General features: G+C 47.0%; 1 protein-coding gene across 1 annotated transcript; it reads left to right on the top strand.

Moving 5' to 3' along the window:
- Nucleotides 1–19,586, top strand: LOC126519047 (b(0,+)-type amino acid transporter 1-like). The gene is made up of 7 exons (XM_072284667.1): nt 1–19; nt 2,236–2,424; nt 2,957–3,058; nt 3,303–3,563; nt 9,044–9,169; nt 10,060–10,156; nt 18,036–19,586. Exons 1-7 carry the CDS (start codon nt 1–3, stop codon nt 18,796–18,798), a joined length of 1,557 nt encoding a protein of 518 aa, XP_072140768.1. The 3' UTR covers nt 18,799–19,586.
- The last annotated feature ends 3,449 nt before the right edge of the window (nt 19,587–23,035 follow it).

The following is a 23,035-nucleotide window of genomic DNA, read 5'->3' as shown; positions in this document are numbered from 1 at the left end:
ATGACTTCAAATAAGAGAGGTAAGTTTCTTTTCTTGTTCGCATCCTGTGAGTGCTTTAAGAGCACTCAGTGTTGCAACTGAGCACACAACTAAGTGTTGCAACTGAGCGCACATGCGCGCACAAGCGCCAAGCTATAGCATGTGCAAGCACAGCTGCCAGAGAACTCCGCGTCTGTATCGTTCAAACGCGCTGTGGTTTTCGTGTGCCGATTTGGTAGATAAAGTAATACAAGTATGACTTGAAACTGCATTGCGAAACGGACATTGGACTCGGAAGGAAAAAGGACATTTTATTGGTAAATGGCTGGCGTAGTACCAATATTGAAGCGAAGCCGCATTTGCGAGCCCTCCCGGACTTTCATTAACGTAGCTGCTCGGTGCTGCTGGGTTTCTTGCCAAATAGCTCATACGAAGGACTGCACTACCACTTTTACTCCCCTTACAGGTGTACTGGCTGCTGGACCAGATTTCATATGGAATTACGCAGGCGATTAAGCAAGTTGTACCTAAATATCCTAATTGCAACAAATATACGTCATCAGGACCATAATTATTTTAATGAAGGCGACCAATCTTCAGTAATCTGCACATTCAGTACTGACCCGCTCTAGTCGGTGCACGGACTCTGGATACAGTGCAAAAATTACAGGGTCTCTTAAGATCTCTCTTAAGTGGTGAATGGCGGAAGCCTAGTCTTTCTCCTCTTATCATTCGCCTCTTTCTCCTTGCCTTTTCTCTTTCGCTTCTTTTTTTAGTCATTACTGTTCACTACTAAGCCTTTTTAGTCATTTGTAATCAATTGTAGTCATTACAAGCCATCGTTAGACATGCTGGTCTTATCATAGTTATTAGTAGTCATTACAAGTCATTTCAGTCGTTATTGGTCATTACTGGTCATTACTAAGCATATTTAGTCATTTCTAATGAATTGTAGACGTTAGAAGTTGTCGTTAAACATATTGGCAATTTCATAGTCATTACTAGTCATTACAAGTCATTTCAGTCATTATTATTGATTACTGCTCACTAGTAAGTATATTTATTCCTTTGCAATCAATTGGGATCAATACAAGCCGTCGTTAGACATATTGGTCTTTTCGTAGTCATTAGTACTCATTACAAGTCATTAGTAGTAATTTCAGTTATTGCTACTCATTACTAGAGATTTCTAGTCACTTCTAATCAATTGTGGTCATTACAAGCCGTTGTAAGACATATTGGTCATTTCGGAGTCATTAGTAATCATTACAAGTCATTAGCAGTCAATATTAGTCGTTATTAACCTCCACTAATCTCTATTATAACGTTATCATTCCCTAACTGTCACTATCAACCATTTTTCATTCTTTAATCTGTCTTTATATGGCATGATGACGCGTCGGCGGACACTCCGGCGGTCAAATCTGCTGACACAAACTTCACCATGAGCCTAGAAGGGCTTTCGCCTTAATAACCGAGGGAGCCAATCCCGAAGACACTATAATGCGGGATCAAGTGAGTCAAGTGGTGTGGGTATATGCGTCTTGCCATCGTCATTGCCAGGCATGTAATCACTATGGTGCGAAACGCTTTGCAATACGCTATAACCTGTAGCATGGCATTTATTTAATGTCTCCGCAAAAGCTTCGCTTCTCGGATTCCAAGATCTTGGTGAGATCTGTGTAATGTCTTCTTTTCTTTTTTTGATGAAGCCTTGTCACTCGTGTGCACACAGTAACTAGCATATTCGACACGATAAATGCCTCGCCTGTTCACCGCGGCGGTATGTTATCTGTCACTGGCTTGGCTTGTGAGAACAGAAACCCGCAGCGTAAAGATCATATGCTACTAGGGAGTGCTCAGGATTCATGTCTATTGCAGGTAATATTGCAGCGAGTTACATATTTTTTGTAATAAACGATACATGAAAGGCACCTCTCTGCCGCGACATCTTTAGAATATTTTGATAATGTTTCATGACGTTTTGAAATATTTAGGTGATGACAAAGTATTTCGAAATTGTTTGATAAGGATGGCTTCATTATGAAAAACTGAGGAGCAGGATAGGTTTGTAAAGGTATGGTTACTTCCATTCTGGCATTTGTAGAACAATAAGGACGTTGTAAGCGATATTGCCATGACAATACATAAGCGCGTCACGTAGTACCAGTGCTATGTTAGTTCATGAGCGTATTCGTATAATGTCTCAAGTTATATGCGCAATTATGCGCGATTTTGCGTGCAGCGATACGTGAGAGAAGTACTTAAGTTCTTTCATCTCTCTTGTAGGGCACCGCAGGTACACTCGCACAACACATTGTGCAGCAGAATTCAATGAGAGCACATCAGGGATCTCCTCTGTTGACACTGCTGTCGTAGGCACCACACTCAAAAGAAAAGTGGGACTGTTCAGCGCCACCGCAGTGGTGATTGGCAGTGTTATTGGTAAGACCTCTAGACTGCAATGGTGCATGCAAAAATGGGTTGGTTCTGGGATCTTCATTAGATTTTAGGAGAAGCGTTGGCACGGTTTACATCGTTATGTCTTTCCCATCGCGAACTGGTTTAGAAACCTGAGCATCTTTCTCAAAACACAAGGTAACAAGGACTAATTTGGGTAACGGTATAAATTTTTTCGGGGGGTGCGGGGAGTGTTTTCTACCAGTCGAAAGTTTCTCGAATACAACAATTACGACCTATTTCTTAGTAAGAAACATTGTTAATTGCCATATAGGGTGTTATATGGACTCTATAACCTCGTTTATTCGCGCTGGCAGCTTAAGCACACAGAAATGTTGAAGCTTCCGATAGCTTTGTGATTAAAATTATTATAAAAGTCGGATTTCTCATTTCCTGAAATTTCATTGCCTATTTTACGAACGCAAATTATGAACGTCAAGGATTAGCCCTCTCCATTATCTCCTCAGATATTTCTCCAACCATCACTCAGCACCGGACATTTCTGTTTTGCGTACAGGATGTGGCATATTCGTGTCACCAAGCTTGGTCTTCAGAAACTCAGGATCAACTGGTGCCAGTCTCCTCGTGTGGATCGGCGCTGGATTGATGGCCATAATCTGTGAGCTGTGCTAACATACAAATACATCAACATTGCCACATTTACAATGCCTCAAAATACTAACATAGCAAAATACATCACAGAAGCAAAGGGATTTTCTTGTTTTCTTGCCAAGAATCAGAGCCACGTCCTTTCTCAAAGACTGAATGGTCACTCGATTGCTGTATTATGCTGTGGTCTAAAAAGTACCATGAGAGGTTGTGCCTTAATGCTTAAACACAGTACTTTTCAATGCCTCTCGCAGATGCCTTCTGTATGGCAGAGTTGGGAACATTGCTGCCGACATCTGGCGGCGAGTACGCGTACATTTGCGCTGCCTGCGACACGCTGGGCAGGCCGGGCGACTACGTAGTCTTCATGTTCTCATGGACTCGGATCCTCCTGGGAGACGCTCTGGGTGCCGCTCTGCAGGCACTCACGTTCACCAGTTATGCATTGCGACTTGCCTACCCGACATGCGAGGCACCGTACGCAGTTACTGTGCTGGTAGCAGCGAGTTTCTCTAGTAAGTCGCTTGACTATTGACGAAAATGTGGTGCATGTTTTTCGCAGCAAAATTTTGTGGAAAGAAGCAGTTGTGAAACACAAAATGGGGTGTGAAATAGTGCTTTTGTGCAACGGTGTGCAATGGGCAACCTCAAATTGTAGGAATCTCTTACTTTCTCAGAAACTAGCCTGAATTTCATTATCACTGTTATGAGAATTCTGTGACATTTCACAGCAACAGGGCGGCACAGCCTGCTATGAAAATAATGCAGCAAATTTATTGTCGTGCGCAAATACCCCCGCGTCATTTCTTCTTTTGGCTAAGTACTCTTGTTCTGCTTTTTTAGAAAAAAAAAAAATAGAAACACGGAAGTTACAGACGAGGATACATTTTTTCTGTGTAGCCCTTTCTAGAGGCGATACTACTACGATTAAGAATGCAAACTCCTATAACACCGCGAAAAGAGCAAAAGAAGTGGTCTGGCGGAATTGCCTCCTAAAAAGGAAACTGTACGCACCCGCTCAAAGGGGTGGGATAGTAAAAGGAAAAAGAAAAGAAGCATATAAAGGGAAGAAGAACGCTACCCATGACGCATCTCAGAAAAAGCACGAATTGTACAGTCTTGTGGTGGACAAGAATTGTAGCGGAGCTTTGTGGTCCTCATAATTAGTTGAAGGAGAACCTTTTGAAAACAAGAAATATTGCGAAGAAAATATTTGACGAAAATGTAAGAGAACATTGAGGAAGACAGACGCATAAGCGAAAAGCTTTATGGAAGCAAGTTGTAGTAAAACTGCTCCATGGCCACAGTTCAGCGGGCACTCTCTGTCGGCGCTATCAGCGCTGGCTAGGTTGACATAAGTATCGCTTGGTATTCCTGTAAGGCTGTGCTGGCAGGCCACGAAGGAGCGGAGCATGTGAGAGGACAAGCACATCCTTTCAGACCCAAACAAGTGATTCATTTGGCACGCGTCCCCATTGCTTGTGCCCAGAAGGCACCACTGGTCAGCTAATATGTGGCTACCACTAAATCTTCCCCCTCAAGTCGCAAATTCAAGCGGCCGGGTGGAGCGACACGACGGCCGCTAAAGGCGCACACAACAGTATCACCAGCATTACGTGAAGCAGCAGGTGCTGCCATCGAAGGGGGCCGCTCAGGTTTTGCTGCCACTTGTCTTGGGGGATGCAATGGGGTCCCTGCTGACATTAGCACGGAGGGAACTAGTTGACTGCGATTTCGCTGCAGAACTGTTCCATGCTCTATTTCGACTGCAAACAACCTTGGACGGTGAGCACGGCTCAAAGATTTAGCACGAACCTTACCTAACCGTATCCAGACCACTTCGCCCGCTTTCAGTGACGGCAGATCTCTGGCGTGATGACGTCGGTCGAAGTCCTGACCAGTCTTTTTCCTGTAAGGCTGATCTCTAACTGCTATCTACTCTCTTACCGGCCAGTGTGGACAAAGCTCCGTCCGTCCTTGCGACTCGAGTTCTCAGTCGCCTTCCGTGAGGAGTTGAGAAGGGCTAAAGCCACTCACCCCGGGTGGGTGCCTATAGCTGAGAAGGGCCATGTGAGGATCGTTCGCCCTACGGAGGAGGTCTTTTACAGTGCGTATCATCGTTTCCCCCTCCTCACCAGACTGTGGGTAATGGGGGCTACTGGTGATGTGGTCAAAGCCAAAGAAGGGAGCAAATGCGGTGAATTCGCGTGAGAAGTGTGGACCATTGTCCGACCTTAGTTCTTGCGGTATCCCGTGTCGCGCAAACAGCCTTTTGAGCACATCAATGACCACTTGAGCTGTTGTGCTCTTCAGCGTCAACACCTCCGGGAACCAGTAATAGTAGCCTAGTGCCATTAAGACGGTTTGGCCACTGAGGCGAAACAACTCCAGGCCCAGATGTTCCCAGGTACTGTCAGGGAGGTTGGTAGGAAGGGGCGGTTCGGCTGGATTCACTCATGTAAGGGCCAATTCTGGACAACTGGCAACGGAAGAAGTGATCTCAGCCGCTATGCCCAGCCACCAAACTGATTCATGAGCGAGGGCCTTTGTACGACTTATGCTTTGGTGTGTTTCGTGTAGAAGCATCAATACTGCTGGTCTCTGTAATGAAGATATAATGAGACGAGTGTCCTTGAGAACGTCATCACAAACGGAAAGTTCATCCTTCACTGATGCATACTTTGATACACGACAAAGCATATTTTACTTGTTCTGCCAGCCGTGCTGGCAAAACGAAATCAGCGCGCTGCACTCTCCATCAAAGTTCTGGCCCTTCCTGATATCCTGTATGTTCATAGGCAACGCATCTGGAGCGGAAGCCACGAATGCTGTAACAAAACGTTCCACAGTGTCTACTGGATGCACTCCTCTCAATCCGTAGCGAACAATTTTCCTTGGACGTACATGATCTGTAACTGATAGGGCACTGACTTTAGCCTGAGTCCTTACACCCCCGGAATAATCTCCTCAAGGTCCATCTTGCCAGACAATGACGCAAAAGGAAGGTGGGGGGATCAGTTTCTACAGCGAAGGTGATGCCTCTGATAAACTCATCAAACCTCTGGATAGCCCATGTTGTAGCCAAGGCCTCTTTTTCTGTTTGGCTACACCTTTCTTCTGTGGTGGTTATTGACCTTGAGGCAAAGGTACTGGCCCGCGTTCGCCACATGGTCGTGATGGCAACTGAATCGCTGAAAGTCCAAAAGAGCTGGCATCGGCCGAGACTGCTGTGGCATAAGATGTGTGATACTTGGCCAAGTAGCTGTCGGATGTCAGAAGTTCCTTGATTTTTGTGAATGCTGCTTCCTGTTCGTGCTGCCAAGTCCAACTGATATTCTTGTTTAGAAGGGTGCGTATCGATGCAGTAGCTTCCGAAACCTGTACAAATCCGGCAAGACGATTTACCATCCCGAGTAGACATCTGACACCTGAATGTTCTCTGGGAGGTGCCATTACATGGACTGCTTCGATCTTGACGGGATTTGGCTTGATTCTTTGTGCTGAGACAATGACGCCTAGAAATGAGACTTCCGTGACCCCAAAGCAAAACTTCTCTTTGCTAAAATGATGTCTGCAGTTGCAAGACGAGTCAACGGTCGCTCAAGCCTTGCATCATGTTTCTGCTTGGTATGTCCAAGCACAAGACCATCAATTGTATTAATAGCACCATCCTGGCCTTCCATAATCCGTGCCATTTGTTTTTGAAAATACTACGGGGCATGTGTGATACCAAAGGGCAGTCAGCAGAAACAATAGCGACCGAAAGGTGTGGTGAATGTTATCAGTTCGTGAGAATCCGCTGACAGCTTGACTTGATGAAAGCCTGTAGGGGCATCCAGGTTCGAAAGAAACAGCTGCATCGCTGAGAAGACCAAGGACTCGTTAAACTGTAGGCAGAATGTGACGCCCTTTGAAGGTGACCTGGTTCAGTCGAGTGAGATCATCACACAGACGATACTTTCAATTCTTCCTAGGTGCCACTACGAAACCGGCACACCACGGGATTGGTTTATCGATACGACGAACAAGGCCGTCAGCTTCAAGTTTTACCACTTCTTGTCGAACGACTTCACGCAGCGGGATAGGTATCCGACGACGGGCAACTGAGTGAGATTGGTACAGCGTCTTGCCTTAAGCGAATTGTGTACTGATATCGGAGTGTGCCGAGGCCACCGAACAATACGGCATGGAACGTTTGCAGAGGAGTCTTTACGGCACGAAGGGATTTGACGACCTCAAAGACCTGGATAGCCTGTAGACCTCGTAATGGTACAGAAAGGGATTCAATGACGTAAAGAGGGCTTGTCTTCTATTGCCAAAATAGACGTGCCAGATACGAGCCCCGTACACGGAGACGTTGTCCTCCGTGTCCTGTCAAGACTGCATCAACGTTCTCAAGCTCGGCCGGGACTTCAAGCAATTCACTTGGGACTGCAGAGACCTGAGCTCCTGAGTGTACTTTGAATTTAGTTGCGTAATTGTCGAGTGTGAGATCCCATAATTTGGCTTTGGCGGGTGCCTCCCGAGTATGCAGCTCGATGGCAATGTTTGGTGTGCTTCGACTTCCTGGAACGACAGACTTCAGCGAAATGTCCTTTCTTGCCACAAAAATTGCAGACAGAGTTCCGTGCTGGGCACTCTGAGCGTACGTGAAACGCGCGACCACAGCAGGCACAAAGAGCAACTCCGGGTGGCCGCGTTCTGACTTCGCGTCCATTGATCGAGCTGTTCTGGCGTCCAGACGCTGTCGCGAAGTGACCTTTCGAGCTTTTGCGGCATCAGCGTTGACCGCGGCTGGCAAAGTAGATTGCGCGAGTGAGCGTTCCTTATCGGCGTTTTCGGACTGACGAGCTTGCGTGCAAGCTTCTTTGAGAGAGAGCTTCGGCTATGGCTTCGGGGAGACGCACAGCTCGTCTGAGAAACGCGTATCCCATTAGCCGACAGTGAACCTGTCGCGAACCAAGCGTTCTTCCACCACTGGTGACGGCTAGTTGCATCGTTTTACTAACCCCCGTATACAGAAATATATCCTAAATTGAAGCCCACGCTTGACTTGATTTAAATGATGTCTGCCGTGAACGCACCAAAGGAAACGCAATGAACGTCTTTGGCGAGTTCGCACCAGGCTACATTGATATCGTCAAGCATGGGCTTCAGGTTAAGATGCATCTCTGAATACGAGGGTAACTTGCAGTGTCCTGCGCAAAATGGGTGGACGCTTTCGCCAAGTAGTTGCACACCCTTAAGAAAGCGGCAGAATTCATCATTATTAGAATGCACGAAGTGCTTGGTGAAGCGTTTGACAACAGCGTCGTAGGCCGCGAACGAGCCTGCGTCGAGTGAAAGGGTGTCCTGGAGCGGATGAGCGTCTGGGCCCATGCAGTAAAGTAGCGTATGTACTTGGACGTCTATTGAAGCTTTCTGTAGCGCGGAAGCAGCGACATAATCTTGGTAGAGAGACTTCCACGAGGATCAACTTGTGGGGCTAACGAAGTCGAACTCGTCCTGTGGCTGAAGAGTGAGGCCTAGCCACTGAGTCGCTTGGGCGCTTTCTTCGAAGGGCATCCTGTCGCTGACGGCCGTTCAGAGATGGAAGTTTTTCACACTGACCCCACTTCCGACACAATATTGCGTGGCGTTCCTGTGAGGGGACGCTGGCAGGCCACGAAAGAGCGGAGCATGCGAGGTGACAAGCACATGGTTTCAGAACCAAACTCCATTTTGCACCTGCACCCATTGCTCGTGCCCAGAGGGCACCACTGGTCGGCTGATATGTGGCGACCACTGCAATAAGCCTCACCTGTAGGCCAGCCAGAGGTTGGCTACTAACCCATGTTAACCTCTGCTTAATGTCGATTCGGGAAACATCGCATTTTAGTTTCAGCAAATAAAATGCCTAATCTGTAGACAATAGCCTTTGACGTATGCCGGTTGGTTCGTATCTTCGGTGTAAAAATGTGGCAAACCGATAACGTCAATGCCTGTTCCATTGCAGCATTGGCAACCATTCTCAATGCCATCTCAGTCACCGTGTCCACGAAGCTGCAGAACATTCTTGTGGTAGTCAAAATCGTGATGCTGGTTTGTATTATTGGCACAGGAATTGTGGCCGCCGCAAATGGTAAGTGGAGTGTAATCGACATTTATAGTAAACAAGTAATTTTCCCCCAAATAGCAATGCTAATTTATGTTCAGCTATGCAATGAGAGGAGAAGAAAGGTAGTGCTCGCAGAAGTTCTGTTTGAAACTACTGCCTTCTTATGTCAGCATATTTGGCAAGCAAATAAACTTCAATATTTAGTGATGGATACCGAGGACTGTGTTGTGCAAGCCATTGAAAACGCCAGAAGGAAAATATTGCTGACACTTCGATTAAACCTCTCACTGAAAAAAAAGCTTTATTTTGTTGATCAGTGGAAGCCTTAGAGTTAAAAAACCTCATCTTCTTGAAGCTTGATAGTACAGGAAAATTCTTGAAGTTTGCATGATGCTGATAAACGCCTTGATTCGTCATGGTTGTTCTGTGGCTATGACGTTGTATTGCTGAAAACGGGGATGAGGCTTTGATTTATGGTGGCAGCGGCAACAATTCGATGGTGGCGGGTTGGAAAAATGTCAGTACTTCAACAGGCATGTTAAGCAAGCCCAAACATTCGCAATTAATCTGGAGCTCTCATTATAACGGCATTTCCCATACCCTGCTTATTCACCTTGAAGGTTATGGCTTTCATGATTTGATTTAGATTTGATAAGGCTAAAACCTCTAGGAGAAGGAATCTGTAAAAACCACAGGCTACATTTAATGATAGCTGCAGTGGCAACGGCATTACGCGGTCATTAAGAGCCGAGGCGTTACTTCAGATACACGTTTATGGAGGAGCCGAGTCATTCTCCCAAGGCCTTGCTTTCCAGCAAATAGCTTTAAACATTGTTTTTTTTTTCTGGATAGCAGCTGCTGTGAAGATATGAAGGCTACTGCTTGAAATTTACACGCAGAATTTCTTTTCAAAGGAACCAATCACCTGAAAGCGCCCTTCTTTAATGATGATGTCTCCGCCAGCGGCCTTACTGAAGCCTACTTCGCGGCCTACATGACTATGGACGGAGGGTGTGTTTCTTTTTTGATTAGAAGTAGATCTAAATGAGCCCTTTTTTTGAATAACAAAGACCATGGATGGCATGCATCACCTTGCAGCGAGCTCTAGAATGATATTGTTGGGAGCTCTTCTACATGATGAAAACAGCGTACATAGAACTGTAGGGAACTTATGAAGTGAAATCATGTTGTAATCATGACACATTTTTGGCATAGTAAACTATAATATTCTACATTTAAAAAGAAGTCAACAAGCTTTACAATGCTTAGTCTCTGTTATGCTATGTCAAAATGGCTGTCGCAAAAAAATAGGCTTTTGAAACAGGTAGTTTGATGCGAATATTTCTTCAGGTAGTTTCAATTGATCTCGCAGTAATCTAAAATACCCTCACGATTTCGGTTTGAGATGCACGAAAAAAAAAAAAAAAACGTTAGGATGTCCTAGTGTTTGCAAAATGCCTAAAAAAAGGCACGTAATCCAATAATAATGCAAAATAACAGAATGCCGACGTGCACATATATGTAATTAGAAGTTCTTAAATTTGTAGATTAAATATAATGCGATGTGGGATGACTCCATGATATTTCTTGCCAAGGCTGAAGACTGGGCGTGTTGGTATAGCATACTAGAGGTTGGATTCCGCAACATTTCGACGAGACTCAAAGGAGCGAAACACACCCCACAGAGCGCTATGTGGTGTGTTTTTCTTCTGTGTCCCGTCAAAATGTTGCACAATCCAACCTCTAATATAATATTCCTGCATTATTTCGATTGTCAAGTCTTCGACGAAGAATCGTCTGGCGAGGAAACATAATGGTGGACTCATAATGGTGGAAACAAGGATGTGAGGACTCATAATTAAAAGAAAAATACTCCAAATAATGGTGCCAAGAAATGTGCACTCGCCAAGAGTAAAACAAAAAGGTACTTTATTTTTGTTTTTATTTTTACTTTTATATTTGTTTTGTTAATTTTTTTATTCTTGGCGAGTGCACGTTTTTTGGCACCATTATTTGGATTATTTTTCTTTTAATTGTGAGTCCTCACATTTTTGTTCTGGACCCTTTATTTATTTTATTCGTGCCGAGTGCTTCTATTCACTTTTTTATGCGCATGTGCGTCGATGTTGTCTTCTTTCACGTAGACTGTGGTTTACACGTTTTTTTTTTTTCACCAAGAGCTAATGTTGTCCGATATGAAATGTAGCGCTGTCTATGATGCAAAGGGGTTAATTTTTACTTCATTGGTGCTAATTACGGCCATACCGTTATTTCATTTGCTGCACGACTCATTATACCTATATCTTAATAATTTTTGTATCTAGCTACGACGTTTTGCAGATGGGACATGGCTGTTTGTGGCCAAGAGACCAGATATGTACCCAGATCTGTACCTCAAGCACATGTGAAGTCGCTAAACAAGACCTTGCCTTCAATGACCCGAAACGAAACCACCACAGATTTCATAACGCCTTCAACTTACACAATTGTGTTTTGCAATAGCCCTAACAATTTGCCTACAAAACTGACGCATATAAGCAACTGTCTCACTTGTATTTCGGCAAAATTACCGTCTGTCGAAATACAGCTGCTGTTCTTCGGCTGTAAAGAAAAGATAAATATATTTTCCACATTTACGCGTTTCTGAGGGAAGATAAGGAAGAACTAATGACCATCTGTTTATGCATCACTGAAGGCCACGCGTGTAATTGTATTTGGCGAGCGTCATATGTCATATGTATGATGAGGTCTATTTGTGTATAAGACGCACTCATGGAATGGAACATCAGCTTTAGTATATCTGTTCTACTGCTACGTGTCGCTCGAATGTGTTTTGTTGACTGTACCTTAGCGAAAGGGCTCAGCCCACACTGAGGCATGGGCTATAAATTGGGCGATCCAAGGGTTAAAAAATGATATTAATAATAGTTTCTATGAAATAAATTGATAAATTTATCCCAATTACACGCACAAGCACAATCAATAACTGGCAGTCGTCAGATTAAAAGACAACCTCTATATATATATATATATATATATTGTAATGAAGCAGACGCGCCCCTGTGTATGTGCCGTCTGAAGAGGAAGACGAAGGGCCGTGCCGTGATCTCGAGCGACCCCCGTCCTCCGGACAGCCCTTGCAGTGCTTTGATTTACCTAGCGTTTCACAATGTCGTGAACGAGAATAAACCTCATCGCATTTGGTGGAGGTTGCTGAGATCCTTCGCTTCGTCCTGGAGCTCCGCACTCGAACCCTGCCAACAAGATCGCCTTGCACTATGCCTGATCCCGCCACCTCGTTGCCTGCACCACCGGCTGCCACTGTCATCTGCGCCGGCGTCCCTCGTCAACGCGACCCACCCATTTTCAGTGGGACCGCCGAACACGACGTGGAAGACTGGCTCTCATCGTACGAACATGTAAGTGCCCATAACAAATGGGATGACCAGTCTAAGCTAACCCACGCGCCGTTCTACCTCGCCGACGTAGCCAAACTTTGGTTCTTCAACCACGAATCAGACTTTACAAGCTGGTCCGCGTTTAAGACTCTGTTTGCAGAAGTGTTTGATCGCCCAGCTGTGCGTAAGCTACGCGCTGAACAGCGTCTACGCCAGCGCGCACAGCAGCCTGGAGAGACATTCCCCAGCTACATCGAGAATGTTCTCGATTTGTGCAAGCGGGTAAATCCCAGCATGTCAGAGGATGACAAGATCAATCACATCCTCAAGGGCATCGAGGACAGCGCTTTCCAGATGTTGCTGGCCAAAAGCCCAACTAGCGTATCCGTCCTCATTAACCTCTGCCAGAGCTTTAACGAGCTGCGCCGCCAACGTTCCATCGCCCGCCAGAGCATTCAGCACGCCGATTCCGTCTCGAGCATCGCGGTTTCTACCGAAATAACCAACTCGACCCTCTCGCAGCATATCAAAGATTTTATCCGTGAAGAGGTGGCCAGGCAGCTCTCGCTGCTGCCTCACAGTGACGCACCTACGGCAGCTTTGCCTCCAACGCTGCAGGAAGTCATCCGAAATCAGATATCTGAAGCGCTTCCTGCAGCTCCTACAACCCCCCCCACCCAACCCTATGAGTGTGCCGCTGGCCCATACCAACTTTGCCAATCACCCTACATCGCTGCCGCTCAGTTATGCAGCCGTGGTTGCACGGCCACCTGCGCAGACAGCTTCCTTTTCATCGCCCATGCATCCGGCTTCATTTCAAGTTGCCCGACCGTCACCACACTTTTTTCGTCCCACCGAGACGTGGCGCACTCAAGACGACCGGCCTATCTGCTTCGCCTGCGGCATTGCTGGCCATGTGGCACGCTTCTGTCGCCGCCGCGCCTCAACTGCGCGTACCAGCTTTTACACGCCCAGCTACGCACCACAATACGCCGCCACGCCTCCATTATCACCGCGACGTCTCGACACTGATCGCCGGTTGGAAACTCGGCGTTCCCTTTCCCCTCGTCGGCGTTCGATTTCGCCCCTACGTCGTCGAGTTCCCACTGAAGAGGGAAACTGACTGCTGAAGTTCCTGAGGCAAGAACTGCAAATACATCGACGTTCTCAAGACCTCAATCTTCGCCGCAAAATGTAATTACCGTTTTTGTAGAGGGAGTGCCAGCAGTGGCACTAGTCGACACCGGAGCAGCCGTTTCCGTCATTCACGAGGGCCTTTGCCGCAAGCTACGAAAAGTGACTACAGCTCGCTCTGGCCTGGTGCTAGCCACTGCCAGCGCGCAGCGAGTTCACCGTTCAGCTGTATGTACGGCCCGTGTCGTCATCAACGACGTTCTGTACATAATCGAGTGTTTCGTGCTACCATCGTGCTCTCACGACCTCATCATTGGTTGGGATTTCCTGTCACGTCATCATGCTGTCATTGACTGTTCCCGTGCAGAAGTGTCGCTTTTACCACTATGTGAATGACTGCCGACCAGCTCTCCTCACTTTGCCGACAAACTCACTGTTGATGCCGACACAACCATACCTCCTGAGTCGTCGATGGCTGTTGTCTTGTCGTCTGATGCCGCATCTGACGCCACCGTAGTGTTCACGGCGTCCGATGTGTTTGCTCAACGCAAGGGCATTGTTCTTCCGTTTGCCGTGCTTACTCTAACATCTGGGTCAACTCTGATGCTGGTCACCAACTACTACCAGTACCCGATCAGTCTACTGCGTCGAGAGACAGTAGGATACTTCCAAGCGGTGGACTACGTCGACGACCTCGATGTTCCTGCCGACTCCCTCCGTCACGTTGACGCCATTGCTTCGGTCTCCAGCTCATCACCTTCAGTGGGTTTTGACAAGGCCATCGACCCTACACTTTCCCCATCTCATCGCCGCCAACTTCTCGCTCTCCTTCACAAGTTTGTCTCTTTTTTCGACTGTCATCAGACGTCACTGGGTCGTGCCACCGGTGTTTCTCACATCATCGACACCGGTTCCCACTCCCCCTTGCGACAGCGCCCGTATCGTGTCTCTGCCGAAGAGTGCCGAATCATCACGGAGCAAGTGGACGACATGCTCAAACGTAAAGTCATCCGTCCCTCTCAAAGTCCTTGGTCTTCACCTGTCGTATTGGTGAGGAAAAAAGATGGCTCCATTCGCTTTTGTGTCGACTACAGACGCCTAAACAAGATAACGAGGAAAGACGTTTATGCTCTGCCTCAAATCGATGACGCTCTCGACTGTTTACAAGGCGCAGAATACTTCAGTTCCTTGGATCTGCGCTCCGGGTACCGCCAGGTTCCAATGGCCAAGCCTGACCGTCCGAAAACCGCATTCGTTACACCCGATGGCCTCTACGAATTTAACGTCATGCCCTTCGGGTTGTGCAACGCGCCTGCTACTTTTGAGCGTATGATCGACACCATCCCTCGTGGCCACAAATGGAAGATCTGTTTATGTTACCTCGACGACATCGTCGTCTTCTCAACCGATTTTCCTACGCACCTCGCTCGCCTGCATGACATTCTGACCTGTCTCGCCTCTGCCAGTCTACAGCTTAACCTTAAAAAGTGCCGCTTTGCTGCAAGCAAGCTAACCATATTGGGTCACGTTATCTCAAAAGACGGCGTCCTCCCGGATCCAGACAAGCTCCGCGCTGTTGCAGAGTTCCCAAGGCCCACGTCTATCAGAACCCTCAGAAGTTTTAGTGGCTTATGTTCTTATTTTCGTCGCTTCGTACGCAATTTCGCATCCATCATGGCGCCTTTGACAAGTTTATTTTCCGCCAGTAACGGCATAGCAGCATGGTCACCTGAATGTGATGCAGCATTTCAGCAATTGCGCCACTTGTTGACCTCACCACCGATCCTTCGTCACTACGACCGTGATGCTCCCACGGAAGTCCATACTGACGCCAGCGGAGTTGGCCTTGGTGCGGTCTTAGCGCAACGGAAAGCTGGCTATGATGAATACGTCGTCGCTTATGCGAGCCGTACTCTAAAGAAAGCAGAATTAAATTACTCCGTCACAGAAGAGGAGTGTCTAGCGATCATCTGGGCATTAAGCAAGTTTCGCCCATACCTTTACTGCCGTTCTTTCGCCGTTGTTACTGACCACCATGCCCTTTGTTGGCTTTCTTCCTTGAAAGACCCGTCTGGACGCTTGGGACGTTGGGCGCTTAGCTTGCAAGAGTACGACATCCGCGTCACGTACCGCTCCGGTCGCAAGCACTCCGACGCTGATGCGCTCTCTCGCTCTCCACTGACGCCTGATTTGGCGTCGTTGTCAGCTTCCTCGTCCCCCCTGTCACCGTTCACCATCACTGACATGCTCACAGAGCAGTGCAAGGACCCATCTCTCGCCACGTTACTCGACTACCTTGCTGCTCCGTCTGATGTCCCTTCGACACGAGCACTGCGTCGCCAAGCAACCCACTTTTCAGTGCGGGACAGCATTCTATATCGCCGAAACTACGTGCCCGACGGACGCAAATGGCTCCTCGCTATAACTCGTCATATGCGCTCTGACGTCTGCGCGTCTTTTCACGCTGACCCCCTAAGCGCTCATGCCGGCGTCCTCAAAACTTACACAAGGTTGCGTCAGCGCTATTTTTGGAGAGGCATGTACAACTTTGTGCAAAAGTACATTCAGTCTTGCACTACATGCCAACAAAGCAAGACACCTACACAGCGTTTCACAGGACTGTTGCAGCCGCTACCATGCCCGTCTCGTCCGTTCGACCGCGTCGGCATCGACCTCTACGGCCCGTTTCTATGCAGCGGGCGTGGAAATAGGTGGATTATTGTCGGCGTAGATCACCTTACTCGCTACGCTGAGACTGCAGCACTGCCAGCAGCGACCGCCCGTGACGTTGGTTTTTTCATCCTTCACAATTTTGTTCTTCGCCACGGTGCTGCCCGAGAATTACTGGGTGATAGGGGCCGTGTCTTCCTGTCGGAGGGCATCCAAGCCCTCCTCGCTGAGTGCAGGATAATTCATCGCAAATCGACCGCGCACCATCCCCAAACCAACGGTCTGGCCGAGCGCTTCAATCGCACACTTGGCGACATGTTGCGGATGTATATTTCATCCGACCACTCCAACTGGGACACCGTACTCCCCTTTGTTAGGTTCGCGTACAACACCGCGACGCAAGCGACCACCGGCTTTTCCCCCTTTTTCCTTGTGTATGGCCGTGAGCCTCTATGCCCTTTGGACACCATACTGCCGTACCAACCTGACGCTACAGAGTATACTCTACTTTCCGAAGTCGCCAAATATGCTGAAGATTGCCGTCAGCTGGCACGTGCCCTGACTAGTGAGACTCAAGAACGTCAAAAGACAAGACCTGACCGTGCTCATCAACCACCGCACAACTTTGCTCCTGGTTCGCTTGTGTGGCTTTGGATACCAGCCCACATTCCTGGCCTTTCTTCCAAACTCCTGGCGCGTTATCACGGTCCATACCGTATAATCTAGGCCACTTCACCGGTCAACTACATCGTCGAGCCGCTCACAGTGTCACCAGACCTGCGTCGTCGCGGGCGAGAGACAGTACATGTCAACCGCCTGAAACCGTACTACGACCCGCTCATCTTCTCCGCGCCCTGAGTCGCCAGGATGGCTACGCTTCGCTCCCGGGACATTGTAATGAAGCAGACGCGCCCTTGTGTATGTGCCGTCTGAAGAGGAAGACGAAGGGCCGTGCCGTGATCTCGAGCGAGCCCCGTGCTTCGGACAGCCCTTGCAGTGCTTTGATTTACCTAGCGTTCCACAACGTCGTGAACGAGAATAAACCTCATCGCAATATATATATATATATATATATATATATATATATATATATATATATATATATGGGGACATGTTTACTCTATTTTCGCAGAACCATGCATGTAACACTGGTCGTAGAAAGTGTTGTCTTTTAGTTCAGCTTAACATTTCTCTAGCGCTAAAATACCAGATTGCAAACCAGCGGACAGGACTGGTTTGACAGGGTTTTATAAAGGCTTGCAAGTTTAATGCAAATTTGTGAGTCACTATCCCTATATATGCCTATAAATACTTCCAATTGTTAAGCTATGTCTATGCTTTCACAATTTCAGGAACCTCATAGTGCAAGCGCAGCGGTGATCACTGATTAATAGAGCAATAACTAAAGCAGAAAAGCCTAAAGAAAAGTTTGCATCTTTCATAAGAGAGCCTGATGCATACAATTTTAAATTGTTTATCGAGTCAATGTGACAACGATGCGACAACGTTTATTCAACAAAAAAAAAGTAATGTAGGCCCACCACAGCATAGGGAAAGAAAAACTACGTACGAAAATGGGCGATCGTGCACTTCTGGGAAAAATATAGGAAACTTCTTATCCACAGTAGTCGCGCTTCTGTTAGATCCGCATCGAGCCTCTCTAAAATCATAATCTTTTGTACGCGCAGGTCCAGCATCTGCAACCTAGCCGAAGAAATACGAAATCCGTCTCGGGTCATTCCTCGAGCACTGGTCTTCGGCGTCACCACGGTCATGCTCATGTACATCGCGACCAATCTCGCTTACTTCGTCGTACTCGAACCCACCGCCATCGCATCCTCCGAGACCACAGCCCTAACCTTCGCCGCGAAGTGCTGGGGTCCGGCCGGAACCGCCATCGTACCGCTGTTGGCCTCAGTGAGCACGTTCGGGACGCTATCGGCAGGATTCTTCAGCCAAAGCAGGCTTGGCTTCGCAGCCGCCAGGAGAGGCCACCTGCCGTCCGCCCTGCGCCTCGTTTCCGCAAAGTCGTCCGTGCCCGTTGTCTCACTGGTAGTTCGAGGCGCACTGTCCGCCGCCTTCACCGCCGTTGGCTCCCTAGAGTCTGTAGTGAACAGCGTAATGCTGTTGGGTATCGTCTTCAACCTGCTTACAATGCTCGCCCTGCTCAGGCTTCGTTGCACGATGAGGGATGCGCCGAGACCAGTGAAAGTGCCGTACTTCTTCATCGTTGTTAGCTTCGTTGTAAACCTTGCGAGTGTGGTCATGGACCTATGGAAAGCTGCGGACTTTTACGTGCTCGTCGTAATGATGGCGGTTCTTTTCGCTGGGAGCGTCGCGTACTTAGTGTTCCAGGTCTATGGATGCGCAATGCCGGGCACTTCGCGCATGTCAATGTTTCTACAGAAGCTTTTCCTTTCAGTGCCATGTCGCGACAGCTGCATCTATTGAAACGTGGGGCTCTTAATTTACTGTGAAAGTCTGGTGGCATCAAAAGCGACTGATGGATGAGTTCAAGCATTTGCCGCCACAACCGTCTTGCGTAATAGAAGATGAGCAATTGAATAAAATCCCGTTTTTTTTGTGCCTCAAAAGTGTTCGCATACTTTAGAAATTTCTCTACGAGTAGCGGGGATTGGTCGCACTACCTGTTGAGACATTTAAGGACCGCAAAGTGTTTCATTGCTATGAGAAGGATGGTATTGGTAATGAAAGCATTTAAATCGCTTCTGATTACTACATAGACAATGTTTCTTGACCACAGAATAGGAAAATTCCGCTTTAATGTGTCAAGAAGTAGATCTGCGTACTAGTCTAAGCGCCTGATAAGGACGCCTTTCTGCAACACGCCAAACCTTCGTTTTCGTGCGGAAATCCGATTTAGAATATTGTCCTCCAATTGCTAGCTCCTTCGGAAAAACCATATGTTTGATTTAGAAGAGCAGAGATGATGAAAAGGCAATAAAGCAACGCGCTCGTATAACCTCTATAATTTTCGCCCATGCCGAAGGTTCTCCATTCAAATTTTATGCTACAACGTGCAAATGAAGCTGGCACTATATTGTCTGAGCTATTCGTGTTGCGCTCGCTGCAATAGCGTTTAAGGAATAGGTGAAACAGGAATGTCGTCATTGCCCTTAATATCATCTTTAGGCGCTATATGAAATAAACATGAACGATCACATTCTGTCCGATTTGCCGAATGTCATAACGTTGCTGTTACATAGACTCGCAATTAAGGCACGCTCTATATAACTTTGGTGTCCAAAAGTGTGTCTAATTGTGTTTACGATGATGTTTCATGTTTCACGTATTTTGGGGCCAATTTATTCGTGATTATGGGTGCATGCGGGGGGGGGGGGGGGAGAGGGGACTACACATCATGTTTTGTTTTATTTTTTGGGTCTGGCCTCTATGCGTTTGTTTTTCAGTTTTGGTACGGCCTTCTCTATTGATGGCAAAATAAGCCCTCCAAATCTTGTTTTATAGGTTCGAATTCTGGGATAACTTGCTAATAACTGAGTAAAGTAGCATTGCAACTAAAAACATTGCGGCAAAGCTGCGGGCTTGTAATTTTCCAAAATTTTCTAGTACTAGTTTCTAAATCGCGCCTAAGCAGATGACTCACGGATGCGGTGGTTAGCGGCTATTACGTGAGTCCCAGCACGTCACATCCGGCATTATTTAAGGCATCCACATGTGGTGCCCAATCTCAGAGGCCACGCCAAGGTGTCGTGCTTTCTGAGTCATGCATCACTTCCGGCGAGTGGTAATGGCTTTCTTCCTTTTCTTGCGGTTTTTGTACTAAAAACTGCCCACTTTTGCGATCCTCGCAGGAAGCAGGCAGTCATTTTTCAACTGCAGAATTTTTCGCGGAGGCTCTTCTGTATCAACTATTTATGCTTCTTTCTCTTCATTAAAATCTACTCCCTCCTCCTTATGAGACCCAAAATTTAGTTGTGGTTGGCCTTTAAGTGGACGAGTTATAGCCCCTATTTGACAACGCGAATGATGAAGAGGAGGGCCAAATATAATGCGTATTTTCAGATGAAACCGTTAGTTGTAAAAAAAAAAATGTTTTATCGAAGAACTTGCGTTCCTGAGTAACCACCGGTCGCGCGAAGGATTTTGCTTTAATAAACAATGCTGGAGTTAGGGCTTAGTGCGAAATGAAGTATCCGACGAAATGTTTGTGATGCAGTTAGAGAAGAGCGTCTGCTGTTTTCATGATTAGGGCAAAAGTGCAGGGATGCGGAGAACCGGTGACCTCATCAGTGGCGTAGCTAGGTCGTCTGGCACCCGGGGCCCATAGGTCTTCTGTCACCCCCCTCCCCGGGTGTAGCCGGCGGAAGGAGGGGTGTCTTCAGATGTATATGACACCCCCCCCCCCCTTCACTGGCCCCGTGCACCCGGGGCCCACGCCCCCCCCCCCCCTGTTGCTACGCCACTGGACCTCATCCTTTAAGAAAAAAACACATAATCATTGCAGCTTGCTGCATCAGTTACTACGTGACTGTGTGTTAGGAGCGCGTTTCCTGCTTGAGGATTTGTGGCGCCTGGAAAACTCTGTGGCACCTGGGAAATCAATGTGTCTCCTCTGAGCAAAGAGCGGATGAAAAATACAGGTGCTGCGGTGGTGCGCACGCTGTGACAATGCCTGAATAATGGCGATTTTTTTTTTGAGGCATTAAGTCGGCTTGTATGTTGACCGCCGGAACTGGTAAAGTTATAGCAAACTCGGGAGGACGTCATTTCGGACGGTAGATGGCATTGCGCAGCAAAGTGGTCTGGAAGATTGTGTTCGTGCCAAGTGAAAAGGAGAAAGAAGACTATGTACTCTGCACACTTACAACTTGTTCACACCTGTGTGTTTACATGTTCCGAAGGCCTAAAAATAGTAGAAATCTATTGCTGCAATTTGAAAAACGTGGCGCTGTCGTTACACACAAATTTATGTTCGCTGTGTCTCCATAGAGAGCGGGAAAAGGTGTAGAATGTAGCAACAGTTGAAATACATTGATAAAAGTAGGGGGAAAATACCCATTATGGAACATCGTGTCTACAAAAATTTCGCATGCTGTCAACCTCGTGCAGCCACATAGTTCTTTAACATTACCGTGCGAGCGGCGAAATCTGCGAGGGTAAGCGCACGCTAATTTCTGACTCTAATGCGTTATATTCTTAAACTCACTTCAATAAATCTGACCCAACGGAAGGCGCACGATATACTCATAGCATTAAATGATTGAATCAATGTGCTCATTGCAGCGCCTCTCTAAGAAGGAAAGTATGGAGGCCCGCCTCCTTTCATGTATTTTGTTGATCTTACTTTGTACCTATCCTAAGACCTATGTCGTCCTTTCCTTATTTTTCTTCTCCAGGCGCCTTACCAAAGTTTGCCGTTTCTAGGGAACATTCATAAGCAGCGATGCTTGAAATTAATATATTCTGGTGAACTATTGCGTTGAACTATTCCGGTGAACTACAGAAAGTGGAGTGCCCGAAGAACCATCCATATAGTCCCAAGATGAGTCGGTACGGGTGACGCCACAGAAGTTTCAGAGCGTCGCCACATCTATGGTCATGGCAGCAGTGGGCCGTGCACCTGGTATGTACAGTATGATCAATCCTTATCAGGAACAGCTAAATTGCTATAAAACAAACATATCAAAGACACATGTTCAATGTTGTAAGAGAAAAGGGTCCTCCATGAAGCCTTAGCATGAAATGCCAACATAAATTGCCCGTTGTCATGTCATACTTCAGCTGAATTCTACTGCTGAGTGCCATCTTGGTGTCTCTTAACGAGAAGCAGCGTGATGCACCTTGTAGCCTCCCCGACGCCAAAGACGTGTGCAGGAACACTCCCAGCCAATCGACAATAGACAGGCAGACGGGTACAATTTTAATAAGGAAACGCGTCTCCTTTGCAATGCAGCAGTGACTATATTGGTAATTGTGCCATTTATACAGGTTTTCTGTATAAGTTTTACCGACATTTACACCGTCACGTGATCGAGACCACTCGCACGCCCAGGATCTGCGTATTCCAGAGCACACATTTCATGAACATTAAAGCATGCAGTATCATTACTAATATGGATGAGATAGTTCGAGGGGCTGAGGAGTTCTATAGAGATTTATACAGTACCAGTGGCACCCACGACGACAATGGAAGAGAGAATAGTCTAGAGAAATTCGAAATCCCACAGATAACGCTGGAAGAAGTAAAGAAAGCCTTGGGAGCTATGCAAAGGGGGAAGGCAGCTGGGGAGGATCAGGTAACAGCAGATTTGTTGAAGGATTGTGGGCAGATTGTTCTAGAGAAACTGGCCACCCTGTGTACGCAATGCCTCGTGACCTCGAGCGTACCGGAATCTTGGAAGAACGCTAACATATTCCTAATCCATAAGAAAGGGGACGTCAAAGACTTGAAAAATTATAGACCGATCAGCTTACTGTCAGTTGCCTACAAACTATTTACTAAGGTAGCCGCAAATAGAATCAGGAACACCTTAGACTTCTGTCAAACAAAGGACCAGGCAGGATTCCGTAAAGGCTACTCAACAATAGACTATATTCACACCATCGATCAGGGGATAGAGAAATGTGCGGAATATAACCAACCTTTATATATAGCTATCATTGATTACGAGAAAACGTTTGATTCTGTCGTAACCTCAGCAGT

Source organism: Dermacentor andersoni, chromosome 10 (assembly GCF_023375885.2).
Source record: "Dermacentor andersoni chromosome 10, qqDerAnde1_hic_scaffold, whole genome shotgun sequence".
Lineage (NCBI taxonomy): Eukaryota > Metazoa > Arthropoda > Arachnida > Ixodida > Ixodidae > Dermacentor > Dermacentor andersoni.
This window is presented reverse-complemented; position numbering and strand designations above follow the sequence as displayed.

Excerpts from the sequence above, each read along its gene's own strand:
- LOC126519047 (XM_072284667.1), top strand. Across the intron at positions 3,059-3,302 it reads TGGATTGATGGCCATAATCT|ATGCCTTCTGTATGGCAGAG; the intron begins GTGAGCTGTGCT and ends TGCCTCTCGCAG. Across the intron at positions 9,170-10,059 it reads AATTGTGGCCGCCGCAAATG|GAACCAATCACCTGAAAGCG; the intron begins GTAAGTGGAGTG and ends TTCTTTTCAAAG.